Source organism: Phalaenopsis equestris, unplaced genomic scaffold (genome assembly GCF_001263595.1).
Source record: "Phalaenopsis equestris unplaced genomic scaffold, ASM126359v1 Scaffold000840, whole genome shotgun sequence".
Classification (NCBI taxonomy): Eukaryota; Viridiplantae; Streptophyta; class Magnoliopsida; order Asparagales; family Orchidaceae; genus Phalaenopsis; species Phalaenopsis equestris.
This window is the reverse complement of record NW_018165280.1, coordinates 739,666-757,170: the sequence shown is the minus strand read 5'-3', so window position 1 is coordinate 757,170 and position 17,505 is coordinate 739,666. Positions and strand designations below refer to the sequence as shown.

Here is a 17,505-nt window from a genome sequence, read left to right as displayed (position 1 = left end):
GATTATAAAGATCATTAAAAGCTTATAAAGATCGTTAAAAGCAGAATTTTTAGCGTCACAGAATGTTCTTTTAGACTATCTGCGGGTCCTTTGATATTTTTCTCAGTTCTCTAAGTTTTTACATTTAAACCAATTTTTATAAAATAACTTCTTATATTTTATCTTTTCTTGCACATTATTATTCTATCAACAACTAGTTTTATTTATAAAAATTTTTTTCTTTTGATTCTCCAAGCACATCTTTTGCTACTTGTTTAACAGTGTTTGTCACTTTATCCCACATAACATTTACTTCTTCATGAATATCCCAAATTTTGAAATCATGAATTTTACTCATAAAAACTCATATATTTGTCTTTTAAGTTTCTCCATCTAATTCTACGATGTTGAGTCCTAATATTCTTTATTTTACAACTCTTAATCTTAAAATCTAAAACTAATAAACAATGTTGGGTACTTAAATTTTCACTTAAAATGACCTTACAATCTTTACAATCGCGGCAATTTCTTCTTCTCATAAGAAAATAATCGATTTGTGTTTTATTAGATCCATTATTATAAGTAATAAAATGTTCATCTCTTTTCTTCAATAAAATATTTTTAATAACAAAATCCAATTTGCTTCTTCATGAATATCCCAAATTAAAGAATAAACTATAATGTTAATAAAATACCTAAACATATAAATAAAACCATCACTCTTAAAATTTTGAATGGTAAATGTTTATGCTTAAATACTCAACCACTCAATTTAAAACATTTCAATTTTTTAAGTAAAATGTTTTTGTACAAAAATAAAACTAATCATCTTGAGAATAATCATCACGGCCGTAACTCGAACAACCTATCTCCATCATCATCCTTAGCTCTTGAACAATAATCTTCTTCTCATAACTAGAAAATAAAGATAATAAAAAATTAAATATTATTAGAATTATTCTTATGCTACAAATCAGAGAAATCAAAATAGCACACACTATAGAGAGGTAGCAAATGTGGTGCAAATTTGCTACCCTTGCCCAACTATGCAAACAACACAAGGGAGGACCTTGTCATAATATGGTCGATAGCGAGACTCTTATTGTAATTGACATGTATGTAATATAGTAATTAGAAAGATCATATTTTATCTTAAATGTAAGTATATATTAGTTTAAGCATAACGATATTTGTGAGCATAATTTTTTCAACTTTTTTTTGGAGTCATTATTGCATAATATAGTAATTAGAAACATCATCTTTTTATCTTAAATGTAAGTATATATTACTTAAAGCATAAAGATAATTGTGAGCATAATTTTTTCATCTTTTTTTTGGGGGGATCATTATTGTGTATGTAGTAATAACTCAAAAGATCACTCCATTAATTTTTTTCTCAAGATTGATCATCCACCCTTTTAATCATCGGTTTTATCCATGCTTTATTCCTCTCTATCTATTGTCTCACTTTCTATAAAGATACTTATTCGTCAAATCTTTTAAATCCTTAATTCTTCCACTATATTGAATTCTTCCCCTCTCAATATTAAAATAAATATATAAAATGCTCACCATTTTCTCTACTCTATTATAATCAAAAGAAACATGAAAATAAATTATAAAAAATAGAAGTTGCACAAAACAAGTTTAACACATCATGCAAAACTCAATAGAGATGGAGAACGAATATTCATAAAGTTGACCTCAAATAGTTGTGATAGAGCTTATGAAGAGATGGTGATCTTCAAAGTTGATGAAATAATTGGGATAAGGACTTTCTTATTGTAATTGAAATATGCTTAGTGCACATCCAATTAGATTGTTATAGCATAATGAAGAATTGACTATGAAGTGAGACAATTGAATCTTGCATATATCTTTGTTGGTATAACTTGGTCGTATAACCAAAAATTATCAATTATATATATATATCTATATATATATATATATATATATATATATTTGGGGAAAGAGCAACGGTGGCTCCCTACGTTTTAATTAAAAAAAAAGGTACATAAATTGGAAGGGGGAGGATCCCCGAGTATGAAAGCAAAAAATACATTTGAACACACCCCTAGGGGTTCCTCTCCCCACAATACAACTCACACAAAAGAAATCACAAAAAATTACAGGTATACCCAAAACCAAAGAACAAAACCCAAAACTAAGTAAACATGCATTCGTGTATTGCTTAACATGTAAAGAGAAAGAAAATGTACAAAAAATTGTCTTCAGGTTAGTAGTAATTCTCCGAGAGCACTCCTGCGAGTAACAAAAACCTTTGAAAATCTAGAGATCAGAGCAGAGAAAACCAAAACAGCAGTAGGCCAGCAAAAATAATGAGAGCAGAAAACAGGGAGACAAAACCAGGCATGCTGCAAACCGAAGAGACCTGCCATACAAAATAAAAATCCCGCAACAGAAGAAGTGCAAACCCCAACCACCATACAGAAAGAAGGCCCTCAGCGGTAAAGCCAAGCAGCACCAAAATTTAAATTCGAACATATGGCAAATTCAAATTGTCCCCAGTGAGAAGACATCTGAGTGGAGCAGGAGGTTAAATGCCAACGTGACAGACCTCCCCCATGTTTGGCTAACCAATCATAACCAATCAGCAGGGGAGTTGACTTCTCTATGAATGAATTTCTAATTTAATTCTAATTGTCTTGCAGTCATTAAAGCTAAAATACATTTAAAAGTGCAAATTATATCTCAGAGGGGATGAGAGATTCCCAAAAGTATATCATAGAGCATTTTAAAATCGGTTTCCAACTCAATTGAAACATCATTTGTACCGACCCTTAGAACCTTAGTGTAATAGGCCAACACATAAGAAACCATCATACAAGCAGTAGGGGGAGAGTAGTTATATTTAAAGTTGTTTCTCGAGGTCCAAATAAACCATAGGACCAAAAGAGGAAGGGGAAACCCCCCTATCATCAAAAACCTTCCATTGCACAAATAATTGCTTAAGATGCCTCTATGCAACCATGAAATACTGAAATGTATGCCCAACATATTCCAAACATTTAAAGAGAAAGCACATTCAAAAAATATGTGTCTCCAATCTTCCTTCGCAACTTTGCACATAGGGCATCTCGAGGTCATTTTAAGGTTTTTCAACTTAAGAATGTCATCAATAGGTAGTAAAGAAGAGAGACGATGCCAAAGGAAAAAGGATATAGAGGGAGTTAAAAATTTGTGCCAAATTCATTTCCCTAAAAACCAATCGCGATGTGAATATAAAGTGTCATATATTAATTTGCAAACCGATTAAGAATTGTTCCTTTTCCACACGGGGAAATCCCTGCGTGAAGGGGTAATAGGAATAGTGCGTGAAAGGGTAATAGGAATAGTAATAGTAATAATAATAATAATATATGTGTGTGTGTGTGTGTGTGTGTGTGTGTGTGTGTGTGTCTCTTTAAGCATAAAGGTGCAAACTTATTCATTCCAAGCATGCTAAGAGGTTGTTTGGTCAACAATATTAGGTACATTGTATTCCTGATGCAAGGATTCAAGAAATTCATCCATTTGTTTTAAAGAAATTCAAATTCAATATAAAAAATGATTGCAATGGAAATTCACATTTTACTTCATTTTCTTTGATTGGCCGGATTCTAAGAATATAGCTTAATGTAAAATATTGTCGACTGCCCTGCCGCTCACCACTGTCTGCCACTTCTACTGCCGATTGCAAGCCGCCACTACTGGCCAGCCATTGATCGCCATTACGGACCATCCACCGGCCGCCATTCCCGCTCGCCGACCCCATTTGAAATATGATGATTCAGTTAGCAGGCAATAGGATCAATGTTGCATATGTTAATATAGTGTTACACACGTTATTGTATTCAGAATCCAAAAAAAACCTTGTTTATTATATAGAAATAGAATTGGCAATGTCTAAATGATAAAATAACAAGCAATATGAGCAGCCTTGGAATGGAAAACATTGGATTTTTAGAAGGATTTTATTTGTAATACCTTTTATTATTGGAATTTTCTATATTTAGAATTTAATTTATTGGAATGTCATAATTCTTATTTTCTTCCTTTAACATGAGGAATTGTGGTTGATATTATTATTTTATTAATTTGAAAGTCATCCCCCTCTATTTATCTTGTAATAGTTTTCTATGAAATTCAAGAGGAATAATCATTGTTCCTCTCCCAAAATCTATATGGCATCAAAGCAGACTTTCGCCTTTGAAAAGATGATCTAATATGGTCGATTGTTCACGGGTTCTGCCGCTTAACTCCTGCACCTTCTGAGTTTGGCCAATACCATCATCTTCGTGACCGACCCCTCCCGAGACAGTTGCAATTAGCACTAGCTAGGAAGGGAATGACTGAGAATGACTGGATCATGGAGTTCAGAGGTCCCTCATGATACAATCACGATGGAGCTAACTTGGTAGGCAACAACTAGATCATGGCGTTCAGAGACCCCTTACAATGTAGTCGTGATTAGAGCCAGCTGAGAAGGAATCTAATGGGTTGCGACATTCAGAGATCCGACGTCACCTGATTCGCAGGTCGAGCCCATATCTGAACTAGGGTGTGTTTCTTTTTTCCCTAGACGTAGCCACTGCACATGTGCGCTGCTCTCCTCAGATTCTTAGGTTGTCATAAAGTTTAAAGATATTCTACCACATTGGTCGGTTCTGGTAATTCTGAAACCACCTCACCTCACCTCACCCTACAACTCCTCTAATGGTTGTATCAACTAAATATTTTCCTTAGAATTTACCAAATTCCGTCATAGTTATGAAAACTTAATGAACTCAACTGCCTCGAGTGGGCTCAATTCATAAAATTAGTGGTCAACGAGAGAAGTAAATTTGTGTATTTAACCGAAGAGATTTCAAAACCAACTGCTACTCTACTAGAGATTTGAACCTGAAAAAATGACATTTTGAAAATTCTTTGATGATGATATGGCCCACCCACTCCATAGAACCTATCACAGGAAAGCTTCATCTCTTTCTTCCCATTACTCGAATTATTTGGGAGGTTGTTCAAAATCTCTATCTAGACTCGGATAACACTTCACAAATTTTTGAGTTAAAAACTCAATTTTGCCAATCCAAATAAAGTTATTGTGATGTTAATACGAATTACAATAACATTTTGAAAATTCTTTGATGATGATATGGCTCACCCACTCCATAGAACCTATCACAGGAAAGCTTCATCTATTTCTTCCCATTACTCGAATTATTTGGGAGGTTGTTCGAGATCTCTATCTAGACTTGGAGAACACATCACAAATTTTTGAGTTAAAAACTCAATTTTGCAAATCCAAATAAAATTATTGTGATGTTAATACGAATTACAATGAGTTGGTAATATTATGGAAGGAGTTTGATCAACGTTATGATGATATTTGGAATAATTCAAATGATTATGCTCATCACAAGAAGAGAGAGAAAAGTGGTCGGATCTACATGTTCTTAGAAGGCCTTAATCAGAGTTTAGATGAAGTATGAGTTCGAATCATTGGCAGAAAACATCTACCAATGATTCGAGAAGTTTTTTCTGAAGTTAGACGCGAATAGTCGAGAAGAACATTCATGTTGTGCAATACCGAATTGTTTGTAACATTAAACAGGAGAAGTTAGCTGTCAAAATGGGTGGATATTGATAAAGAAAAGCATAAGAAAACTAGGTGCCAGCATTTAAAAAAAACCAAGTCACACGAAGGAGGCATGTTGGAAGCTTCATAGTAAGCATGCAAATTGAAAATAAAAAATCTAGGCATGAAGGTCGAGCTTAAAAAGCAACTACTGAAGAAACTCAATAGTCGCCTGCCAACTCGAATGCAATCCATTTCACTAAGGAGCAATTAGAGCACTTGCACAAATTATTTTGATCTCCAAAATTGTCCCTGATTTCGCCTTGCTCTTCAGTACAAAATGGTAACTCTTTAATCACTACTCTGTTATGTGTTATTCCTTTTTTTTTTCATTTTTGGATAATTGATTCAAGCGCAACTAATTCCATGACTGATTGTTCGAAATTATTTTCCTGCTATAGACCATGTGCAGATAATAAAAAATTTAAAATTACTGATGGTTCCCGCTGAATAGGAATTGTCAAACTCTCCTCACTGTCTTCCTTTCGTGATGTTTTCCATGTTCCTATTATATCGGGTAACTTGTCGTCGATTAGTAAAATTATTTTTGATTATTAATGTCAAGCTAACATCTATTCTTCTTGGTGTTCGTTTCAAAAATTGGCCACGGAAATGATGATTGACAGTGCTAAGGAAAAAGATGAACTCTATTATTTTGACAATAGAGTTGATTTGAATAGACAATTTTAAAGTACTAATTTAAATTTGGTTTCTATTTCTAAAGATAATAAAATTATATTATGATATTATAAGTTAGGTCATCCTAATTTTCAGCATCTAAAAAATTTGTTTCCCAAATTATTTAAAAATAGAAATCTGTCTTTATTTCAAGGTGAAGTATAAGTTCGCTAAACATTATCGTGCATCATTTTCTCTACAAATATACAAATCAACTACAACATATAGTCTAATTCATAGCTATATATGGGTCTTTGTAAAACCCTTATACATTATGGGAAAAATAATTTGTAAGTTTCACTAATAATCACACTATGTTTAGTTGGATTTACTTAATGAAAAATCGAAAGAGAATAATTTTCAAATCTTTTATAATATAGCACACACACAATTATAAAAAATCATTCAAATATTATGAAGTAATAATGGTTGAGAGTATTTCAAAAATATTTTGAGTCTTTTAAAGAAAAAATGAATAATACATCAAAGCTCTTGTGTTAACATTTCACAAAAAAATAATGTGGTTGAAAGAAAAAATAAACACTTATTAGAGATAACTGAGGCGTTGTTATTTAGCAATCAGGTGCTTAAATATCTTTGCGATGAAACCATTATTACTGCTACATTTTCATAAATAGAACACCCAACAATATTTTAAATTTTAAAATATCTTTTGATGTTTTTCAAGAAGATTTTCAAAGAATTGGCTCTTATCTTCTCTCCCTTTAAAAATATTTGGGTGTATTGCTTCATTCAATTCATCATCAAAGAAAACTTGAACCCCAAGCGAAAAAATGTGTGTTTTTCCGTTATGTTCCAAGCTAGAAGGGGTATAAATGCTTTGATCACAATTCTAAGAAATTGTTTTCTATCACGGATTTCACAATTTTTGAATTTCAACCCTTTTTTCACTTTATCTTCAAGGGATGGAACAAAACAAATATTTTTCTACTGAACTTTAGTACTTTTCTCAAATAGAAAACCCTCAAAATAGTATGTCCCCAACCTTAACTGTTCAACATGAAAGCTTGAGCGATATTATATCAGGAGAGATTGCGTCGAGTTTTTTAGATATTGAAATTCTTAAAATATTATCTCATGATGTTCAAAATAAAGAGGCAGCAAAAAAAAAAATTTATGACAGTAGTACCGCTTGATATTGTCCACTCGCAATAGAGGACAACTTGAAAGAAAGGGTCTGCAAATCCTTTGCACTGCCCAGAATCCACAAATGTCCTCACTAATCCTTTACCCCATTTTCACTTCACTTTACCTGCAAGTTTTGAGTCTTCTAATATTGAATATGAACCCAATTCAAATCCAGAGTCTAACATTTCCATTGAGAAAAGGTCTTGCACCCAACACGCATTATCGCATTATGTGTCGTATGAAAATCTCTCATCCACTTTCCTTGCTCTTACCTCACAATTGTCGTGATGAAAATTCCTAATATCATGCAAGATGCTCTGAAAGTCCCTAAGTAAAAGAAAGTTGTTTTTTAGGGATGAAAACCCTTGAAAAAAGATGACACATAAGAATTGGTTGATCTACCAACTAAAAAAACGACAACCATTGGGTGCAAATAAATGTTTAAAATCAAGCATAATTCTAATAATTCTATAAAATGGAACAAGGCTCAACTGGTTGCTCAGGGATTCACTCAAACTTATGACATTGATAATTTAGAAACATTCGCCTCGCTCGCAAAACTAAACTTTATAAGAGTTCTTCTTTCACTTACATATCTTAACCAAGCTCTATAATAGTTGGATAATAAAAAAAATTCCTCAATGGGGACTTGGACAAAAAGTGTATAAAGATTTCAGGATTTAGTGAGAAATTTGACACAAAGATGTGTCAAACAAAAAAATCTTTATACAGTTTGAAGCAGTCAATGAGAGCATGGTTTGAGAAATTTACACTATTTGTTAAAGATCAAGGGAATACTCGCAGGCAGGGAGATCATATAATGTTCTTCAGATATTCACACGATGAGAAGGTCATATTGATTGTGTATGTAGATGATATTATTCTCACCAGAAATGATACATATGAGATGAACTATTTGAAGACTTCCCTATCATCTATTTTTTAAAACAATGACTTAGAATCTCTGAAGTATTTTTTTTTCATGGAGGTTGTTCGATCGAAAAACGATATGTTCTTGATCTTCTCAGTGAAATTGGGATGAGTGAGTGTAGACCTGCAATCACTCCAATTGATCCCAATCAGAAACAAGGAGATTGAAAAAAAAGTAATCTAGTGAATACAGTTAGATATCAAAAATTAGTGGGGGAAGTTGAAGTACTTATCACATACATGATCATATATTGCCTTTGTTGTGCGTTTGGTAAATCAATTTATACATTCACCCTATAAGAAACACCTTGAAGCAGTCGACAGAATTCTCAAATATCTAAAAATTTACACCAGGTAAAGGCTTACTATTTCAAAAGACCACTCAAAAGAGCATAGAGGCATATACTGATACAGATTGGGTAGATTCACTTATTGATAGGAGATAAACTTCCGGATACTACACCTATGTGTGAGGAAAATTAGTTGCATGGCGAAGTAAAAAACAAAATGTGGTTGCAATGAGTAATGCTGAGGTAGAAGATGGGGTCATGGCTAATGGAGCATGTGAGATATTATGATTAAAAAGAATTCTTGAAGAGCTCAAGATTCCAATAAGCATGCCAATGAAGTTATATTGTGATAATAAAGTAGTCATAAGCATTGCATAAAATTCAATGTACATGATCGCACAAAGCATGCAAAGATTGACAGGCACTTCATAAAAAAGAAGATTGATTATGAAACTATTTGCCAATAAATAGCGGATATGTTCACCAAAGGATTGCCCAGACCTAATTTTGAGCTTCTTGAAAGCAAGTTGTGTATGATAGATAATCTATGCTCCAACTTGATGGGAGTGTTAGATTTTTAGGGAAATTTTATTTTTATTATATTCTATTATTACTATTTTCTATTTATAGAATTTAGATTAATGGTACGTCATAATCCATGTTTCCTTCTTTATCATGAGGAGTTATAGTTGATATTATTATTTTTCAAATGTGAGAGTCAATCCTCACTATTTATCTTGTTTCTATAAAATTGAAGATAAATAATTATTTTCCCCCTCCCAAAACCTACAAGAAACAAGCTAAAATTATCTAGAAAGGTACTATGAGAGCATCAATTGTAAAAAATATGGAACAAGATGAAGAACTTTGCGTCAAAACCACATCAGTGCATAAACTAGTCAAAAAAATTTATTGTGGAAATGACATTATTTCTTTTTCCAATTATTTCCCAATTGATAATTTTCTCTACTAAAACCGATAAAATTATATAAAAGTGCAAAATAGTCTATCAGACTTACCAGAAAATGGAGGAACGCCCATTTCAATTCCCATATGGTCAAGTGCATCCTGTAGTTTACTTTTACTGAGCTTTCCAGTATCGTTTGTATCTAGTTCGGTAAAAAGATTCTCAGCCACCATAGCAAAATCATCCTCATCATCCAAAAAGACTCGAAGGGCACTCCCATCCAAGATCGAAACAACAAGTGGGTCATCTGAGAATAAAAATATATGAGAGAAACTTCAATAAACTATTTGGAAACTAAGCAGGATCATGCCAAGTCCAAGTTGTAGAAAAGCAGGCACCCACTTATTTTCTACAAGTTACAACAAGACAAAATTAGCAAAAACATTGAAGAGATATGGTCACAAGTGGAGATTATTTACTTATCTAATGACAAAAATCATTACAACCTATCACAGGTCCTAAAACTTATAGCTTTAAGTTAGTTGCTAAGAAATAAACTGTATATTCAGAACGTTAATGCATCAAGATACAAATCAGTCTACTGGCTCAATGTAGAAGCAGCGGTAGTTGTTTACTTTAGGAATTACGGAGGAAGCTTTCCAATGACAAAAAAAGGCTGTTTACTTGTGTCTGCTCAGATGTCCAATTAAGTTCCTTAAATAACCTATCTCCGGCATGCAAAATTGATGGGTTTATTCCAGCATTAAAAAAAACCTAAAATTAAAAATAAAATGAATGAAAGGAGACCTGGAAGGAAACCAATACTTGACTCGTTGAAGAGTGACCTACAAGAACATCATCTTAGCCCTAGAGGGCAAGAGGCCCAGGAAGATTGGGACAAGTAAGGGCTTCAAATACTGTAACTCTTCCTATTCTCACTTCTGTTATATGCTTTTCACACCATAAATTTGACACCAAGTCTATCACCAAAACCTTGGCTTTCAAGTAATGTATATGATATTAGGAACAAAATCACAAGATAAACCGCACAAAATTTCACAAATAAAGCATTTTATAAGATTCACAAATCAATCATCCTATAACCACATGGTAAAAATATCACTATTTTCGTATAAGTGGTGAGACACTAAATATCATGAAATTGGTATCTAGTTTGCATGACATAATAATTTCATAATATAAATCTTGTTATTGAAATAATACTTCATCCCAAATTTTTGATGGTTTAGAATCATTAGTCTTAATTTGAAAGCAGTAAATATATGCTCTAGTGCTAACTCTTTCGAAGATCAAACCATGAATGATAAAGGTAGTTGAGAGCAAATTTAGAAGTATGATCATGTTAAAATTAGAGAGATTATATCCTATATGGGAGTTGAAATGGTTTATATATATATATTTTTTTTCATGAAAGCCCAGAAAGGATATATATATATATATATATATATATGTTACAAGTGAAAGTTTTATTGCCTCGGCCTATGGTAAGCCACTCAAAATGGATATTTCTATTTTTAATTTTTCCCGTCCCACAGAAGTCAGGGTACTTGTTGAAAGTGACATCACTTTAATCACTCATGAAGAAATTTGGTTAGACTCGCAACACCAAGTATATTGGCAAAAGGTTGTTATTGAGCATTTCCCTTCGTATTGCTCAAATTGTCATATGTTCGGTCACTTCAATTCTCTATGTCACCGTCTACACCCCCATCTAAAACCAAAAAAGCAAAGTGCTCAGCCCGAGGTAGAGATTCCCCCTCCTCCTGATCTGCTCTAAGTTATTGACATTATTGATCAATAGAAGGATACTCTTGAAGGTGTCACTATCCCACAGGCAATATGTCAATCACTCAGCTTCCACACAATGCTCATGATGTAGATCCCCTGATTCCTCCTACGGAACCTCTGTTTGTGGAGGCAGAGGAGACATTTCATACTTCACCTATCCTATAACCTATCATTGATGTAAGGGGTGGCAATATTTCTACTGCGGCTCTAACACCTCATCAGATCGAGCAAGTTGTTGTTGTTAGTCAGGCAAATGGGGCTCATCAGATCGAGCAAGTTGAACAAACAACTTAGTCGAAAGCATCAACAAGATTTGACTCCAATATTTATAAATCACATATACAATTTGATTTCCTTAATATTTCTAAAGATTACTATAATGCAAAGTATACATAGGAATGCAAAAAAAATTAAAATTGATTCAAATGAATAATACCTGAATTGAGAGTAGAACGTTATGGTTTAATGGCTCAATAACCTTTCTTTGCATCAACGTTGCCAGATTTGCATGCATGTACAGAAGCTATAAAATACTTATTGATTTGATCAGTTAAGCAAGCTTTGACAAAAAAGTGGGTTGTATTGTGATAGGAAAGAAGACGTGTTTTTCACCGACTATAATGAAATATTTTATTTCAATAATACCAGGCAACACAACTAAAATGCATAAAGAATAAATACCTACAATTTGAGAGGTAGGCGATCTCTCCCAAACGCTAACTCTAAACCTACAATTCAAGAGATAGGCGATTTCTCCCAAACACTAAGCCTAAAACTCAAGACAACAATCACACATGAAATACGCCTGATCATAATAAGCCCTATTTATACCAAATAATAATAACTAATAAAAAACAAAATTGTTATAGGCACCGGCCTAACATATTATTTTAATAATGTGCAAATATGTCATGCATGTGAATGTAAATGAGATTATTTTCAACTTTTGAAGTTAAGAAAACATGATAGATCCTTTAACAAAGGTTCAACCCTAACCACAAATCTTAAATCAAGAGGATTGGTTTTGATGGTCATATAATAACCATCAACATAGAATTCATGGTCAGGGATTCAAATGATTCAAAGGTAGTCTAAATCAATGATTGATGAAAGCAGCTAATAAAAAGTATATCTCCCACCAACATCCTTACTGTCATGTGCTACAAATAATGTGAAAATTAAGTTGATTTAAGCACTTAATGAGCTTAATTAGTAGTATACGAAGGATGCCATTAAAGCAATCCTTTTAGACTCAACAAAGAGTAACCATGGGACCAAAATTAAGGGATATGGGTAAAATCACTAATTCTTATAAGAAATAAGAACCAGATGTACATAAAGCATTGTCTTACATATTAAACTCAATCTAACCCTTCTATTGTGTTTATGCTTCAAAAGAGTCACTAAGAATTTTTGCTTAGGGTGTTTTAATTCACCATATATTTTCTTGTACTCTTCACTAAACACAAAGACAAGATATTGCATTCCACATGCAGCAGCCAAACTTCGTTTATTTATTCAATTATCTTTTTTATAGGGTCATTTGCATACATGCCACACAATTCTTATATATTACCATATCTAACACTTAAAATTTCATATTGACATGCATAACACTTAAATCTTTAACATTACAACAAAAACACAACTCTTACTAACATTTCAAAGTGAAATATACCTTTTCAAGCATAGGTTTATAACACCTAAGTCTTATAAATGTAAATATTAAACTTTACGTGTTAGATATGTAAAATGTAAATATATATAAGAATTGTGTGGTATGTATGAAAACTTTTCTTCCTTTTTTTAATTGCTAATCTTTTGTGAAAAATTGTTGGTTATGTTTGATTTTTAAAATGGTCTGATATAGCAAACACTAATAAAAAGAGATGCAGCAAGAAGCCACAAGTTGAATGCATCAAAGTCATCATTTGCACCACTTATCACCTCAAATTTGTGCAAACTACATTTAAAGGAAAAAAAGGAAAAAAGGTTATTCCATTGGTCAAAAAAGCAGAAAAACCTCAACAGCCCAACACATGCAGGACACTTATGTGATAAAATTGTAAGTTTCAATAATTGGCATATCACCCATCTCCACCATATAAATAAGTGTGTTTCAATTAAAATGCTCACAAAACTAGCTTTCATACACAGAAAAAATCCGATTGATTTTACTATCATAATATTTTATATTTTTCAATATTTTTTCCTTCAGATTGTTAAAATTGCCAGCTTAAAAATTGATATCCATATGTGCTATAATAAAGAGAAGAAATGGAGTGTGGAAGTAGAATTCGGAAAAAAAATAAACATTGATAGTCTCTCCCAACATAAAGAGATGCGATACACTCTAAAGTAACACAGCAATCACATTAAGGCTTATTTGACACTACTAATTTAAATTTATTGTTCATATCTTTTGCTTAGCTAACTGTAGCCATAGTTTACCATATCCTGAAACATGAATTTGAAGACAAAAAACATTACAGCACTCATTACCGTCAAGATTTGAAGAAAATCTCTCGATAGGATCAACGTTCAAGTCAACCCACCATTCAACTCACATCTCATTTGCACTAGTCATAATATTCCAACATAAATTCATTCATTCGATACAAATAAAAATGGACCTTAATCCCAATGCCCATAACGTAAATCTGATCAATCGATTTAAAACTTTAGCAACACTGATTAAGAGACTAAAGCCTAAATTAATCTTCCATCATTAGGGAGCATGATGGCCAAACAAGGTTTCAAAGACAACAAGGCTTGATTCAGCCTTCAATCTATTAAAGAACCAAAATGACTTCAAACGTGAGGGATTTTGATTTGCCATTATCAAAGAGGTGATATGCCTCATAAATCCATCTTCCATTCACTGAAGTATCAAAATACATATAAATTCCACCATAGGAGCTCGCTCTCTCTCTCTCTCTAAATATATATAGGAAAACTTAAATACGAACCACACAATCCCTATGTATTTCCGTATCTAACATCCAAAGTTTGATATTTACATTTATAATGCATTGATGTTATAAAAATGTGCATGAAAAGGTGCATTTCACTTTTCAAAAGGTAAAGATGGTGGTATTTTTTATTGTTTATTTTAAAAATTTCACTTTTCAAAAGGCAAATTTTTTTTTTTTTTTTTTTTTTTTTTTGTCGCATTTCTTGTCCAGTTGATAGGCAGGGTCACTGTAAGTCCTCACTGGCAAGGGTTCGATCTCACCCGTGGTGCGCGGGGGGTCGAATTATAGGCACATGGCACGGGGTTCTCCTCATAGGACCTGAGCGCATGGGAAATCGATATTTGGGCCTCTGCCAAATATCGATTTCCTTTTAAATAATAATAATAATAATAAATAATAAATAATAAATTATTTTAAAAACTAAAATTTACTTAGTGCTTCATTAATATGAGCCCTTAGCCACCCTCATGTGCATAACTATTCGAGAGGACCGCCGTCACTACCGGCAAACAAGCCAAAAGGGGATTCGAACACATGACCTGAGGGGACTTACTACCTTCAAAGAGACTGCTCTACCAACAGGCCACGATACTATTCCTCAACTTCAAGCTAGGCTACAAACGAGTGCAAATGCTCTCCCTGGAGACAAAATTCCCAAGTTGATCTGCAAAGATTTTATTTAAACCGATTGTATGCAAGACACAATATCAGACTTAAAGCTACATCTAACCAAATTCTGACAAACAAGCTGTTAACAGCAAAAAACAATTCTATATGACACGTTTAGGGGCTATTTAGCCATAAATAAGAATTAATTCAATTACGATTTAATAAATCCTGTAAATCTTTATTTAGTAAATATTTGGGCGCCGACTCCTGCAACTATTTGGCATGATGGCAGCTAAATTGGCTAAATTTAGATAGATTATTTGATGGTTTAGGATTTAAATGAACGTAAAATCTAACCAAAATTTAAATAGGATGATGTGATGTGGTGCCAAAACTAATAATCTAGATTAATCTATTAATGCCTCATTACTATAGTTTATGCTATAATAGCCAGTACTTGATAAATAATAAGATAAATGAATTTATGATTATTCTTAGTAAATATCTTAGCAGCATTAGTTCATAAAAATCAAGCCAGTTATAATCAATTAAATCAATTAATTAACTAACTAAATCTATAACAAAGTTATTAATTTACTATTATTTCAACTAATTTATAAATAAAAAATTATTCGCTAATTTCTATATTTTTTTAATAATATAAATAATTGTTTTAATCCTAATTAACAATTACTAAAATTTTTAACTACTAAATAAGTATTAAGAAATTAATTAGATAGCTACATAACGATTACCAATATTCCCCTACACCTAACAAAGAGAAGCACGCAGAAATCGGTGGCGGATTCCTCAACGAAGACCTGGATTCCGTTACCTACTCGGGCGATCTAAAGCCCTGCAGCACTCCATCCTAGGAAAAAATATTACATCAGTACTACGCACCTAGAGTAACATGCGTAGCCAATAAAATAACGCCACGATACCCTGCGCGACAGAGAAAAAAAAACGGCGCAGTAACACGGGGAATATTCTCTTTCGTGTTATTCATGTGTTATTGTGTATTATTCATGTATTATTGTGTTCTAGGAATATTCTTGGTGTTATAATAACACAATAACACATCAATAACACATCAATAACACACAATAACACATGAATAACACGGGGAAGAATATTCTCCGTGTTATTGCGCCGTTTTTTCTCTGTCGGGAATATTCCCCGTATTATTCAAGTGTTATTGTGTGTTATTCATGTGTTATTGATGTGTTATTGTGTTATTATAACACTAAGAATATTCTCATGATACAATAACACATGAATAACACACAATAACACATCAATAACACATGAATAACACGCAATAACACATGAATAACACGGGGAGGAATATTCCCCGTGTTACTGCGCCGTTTTTTTATCCTATCGCGCGTGGCGTGATTTTATTGGCTACGCACGGTATTTCTAAGTGCGTAGTACTGATGTAATATTTTTTCCCATCCTAGACGAAAGCCTAATACACCCACTCGGACCTCCTCCTCCTCTCCTCTGGCGATGGTGACAACACCCTCTGCAAGTAAACTAATCCCTCCAATGGATCGTGAGAGTAGGTTACGGGAAGGTGAATGGTGATCTACAGAATGAGAGAAGTTCACTGAGAAATTTAAGAAGCTCGTGATTTATAACAAAACGGAATAAAACGAGATTGCACATGACGGTAGGGTTTTAAAGGCAGGAACAAAATATTAAATCTAGGTTAAGACTTACAACAAAATACCAGATAGCTTTGACGGGTTATACCAGTCCACTGGTACTTCACACTAATCCAAACTCCATCGATCATTACAAACCCGCATTATAATCGAATAAACGCTCCATCCAACATAAAATCGTTAGAACAAACAACTCCAGAAACGCAAAGTTGAGGGCAAGGGAACAATCGTAGCAGGAGAAACAAACCTTCCAGTTCATCAGCGAGGGCGATTAGGTATTCTTGAATCTTCCTCTTCTGAAGATCAGCCTCGTTGAACTCGACAGACAGGAAATCATCAGCTCCGCTTCCCAATCGCCGGAGAACAGCCGATTTCATGGAATCCGGTAAAGACAAGCCGAAGAGGCGGACGGCAGCCTCAGCTTCGGCCATTGCAAGAACTCTCTCGCCATTGACGGAACCCCCGGCGATTGGAAGGCGGAGATCGCCGCTCCTTAGCTCGGTTCCATTTAGTATCTTAAGCCCAAACTCGGCCATTTCGCCGTCGCCTTGACTTCCGGGGATTGGGAAGAAGAGATCTGTTGGTTAAATTTACGAAACTTGATCATTCAAAGCTGAGGATTTACGAAGATTGCAGTAACTTTCTTTGTAATTTTTTTAATTAAAATTATAATTTATCTAAAAAACAAATTATAATTTACATGCATACCATTTAATTATATGTACTTACATTTTAATATCCATATTTTATTATTAACATAAAAATTAAAATGTTAGATACATAAACCTTCGTACAAATTAAATAATGTTATAATTTATTAAAATGCATGGAAATTTAATGGTATGCTCGTAAATGTAACTTCATTTACATA

At 33.2% G+C, this 17,505-nt stretch overlaps 1 protein-coding gene across 2 annotated transcripts in view; it reads right to left on the bottom strand.

Moving 5' to 3' along the window:
• LOC110031764 overlaps window positions 1-17,249 on the bottom strand; it is a 52,888-nt gene extending 35,639 nt beyond the window's left edge. The window contains exons 1-2 of one of the 2 annotated variants that reach the window (XM_020735148.1): window positions 16,882-17,249; window positions 9,684-9,878 (exon numbers count right to left, since the gene is read on the bottom strand). In XM_020735148.1, the coding sequence (XP_020590807.1) occupies window positions 9,684-9,878; window positions 16,882-17,170 (484 nt within the window). In that variant the 5' untranslated portion in view covers window positions 17,171-17,249. The remainder of the gene's footprint in view (window positions 1-9,683; window positions 9,879-16,881) is intronic. The other variant, XM_020735147.1, reaches the window with a different exon arrangement.
• Between the last annotated feature and the right edge of the window lie 256 nt (window positions 17,250-17,505).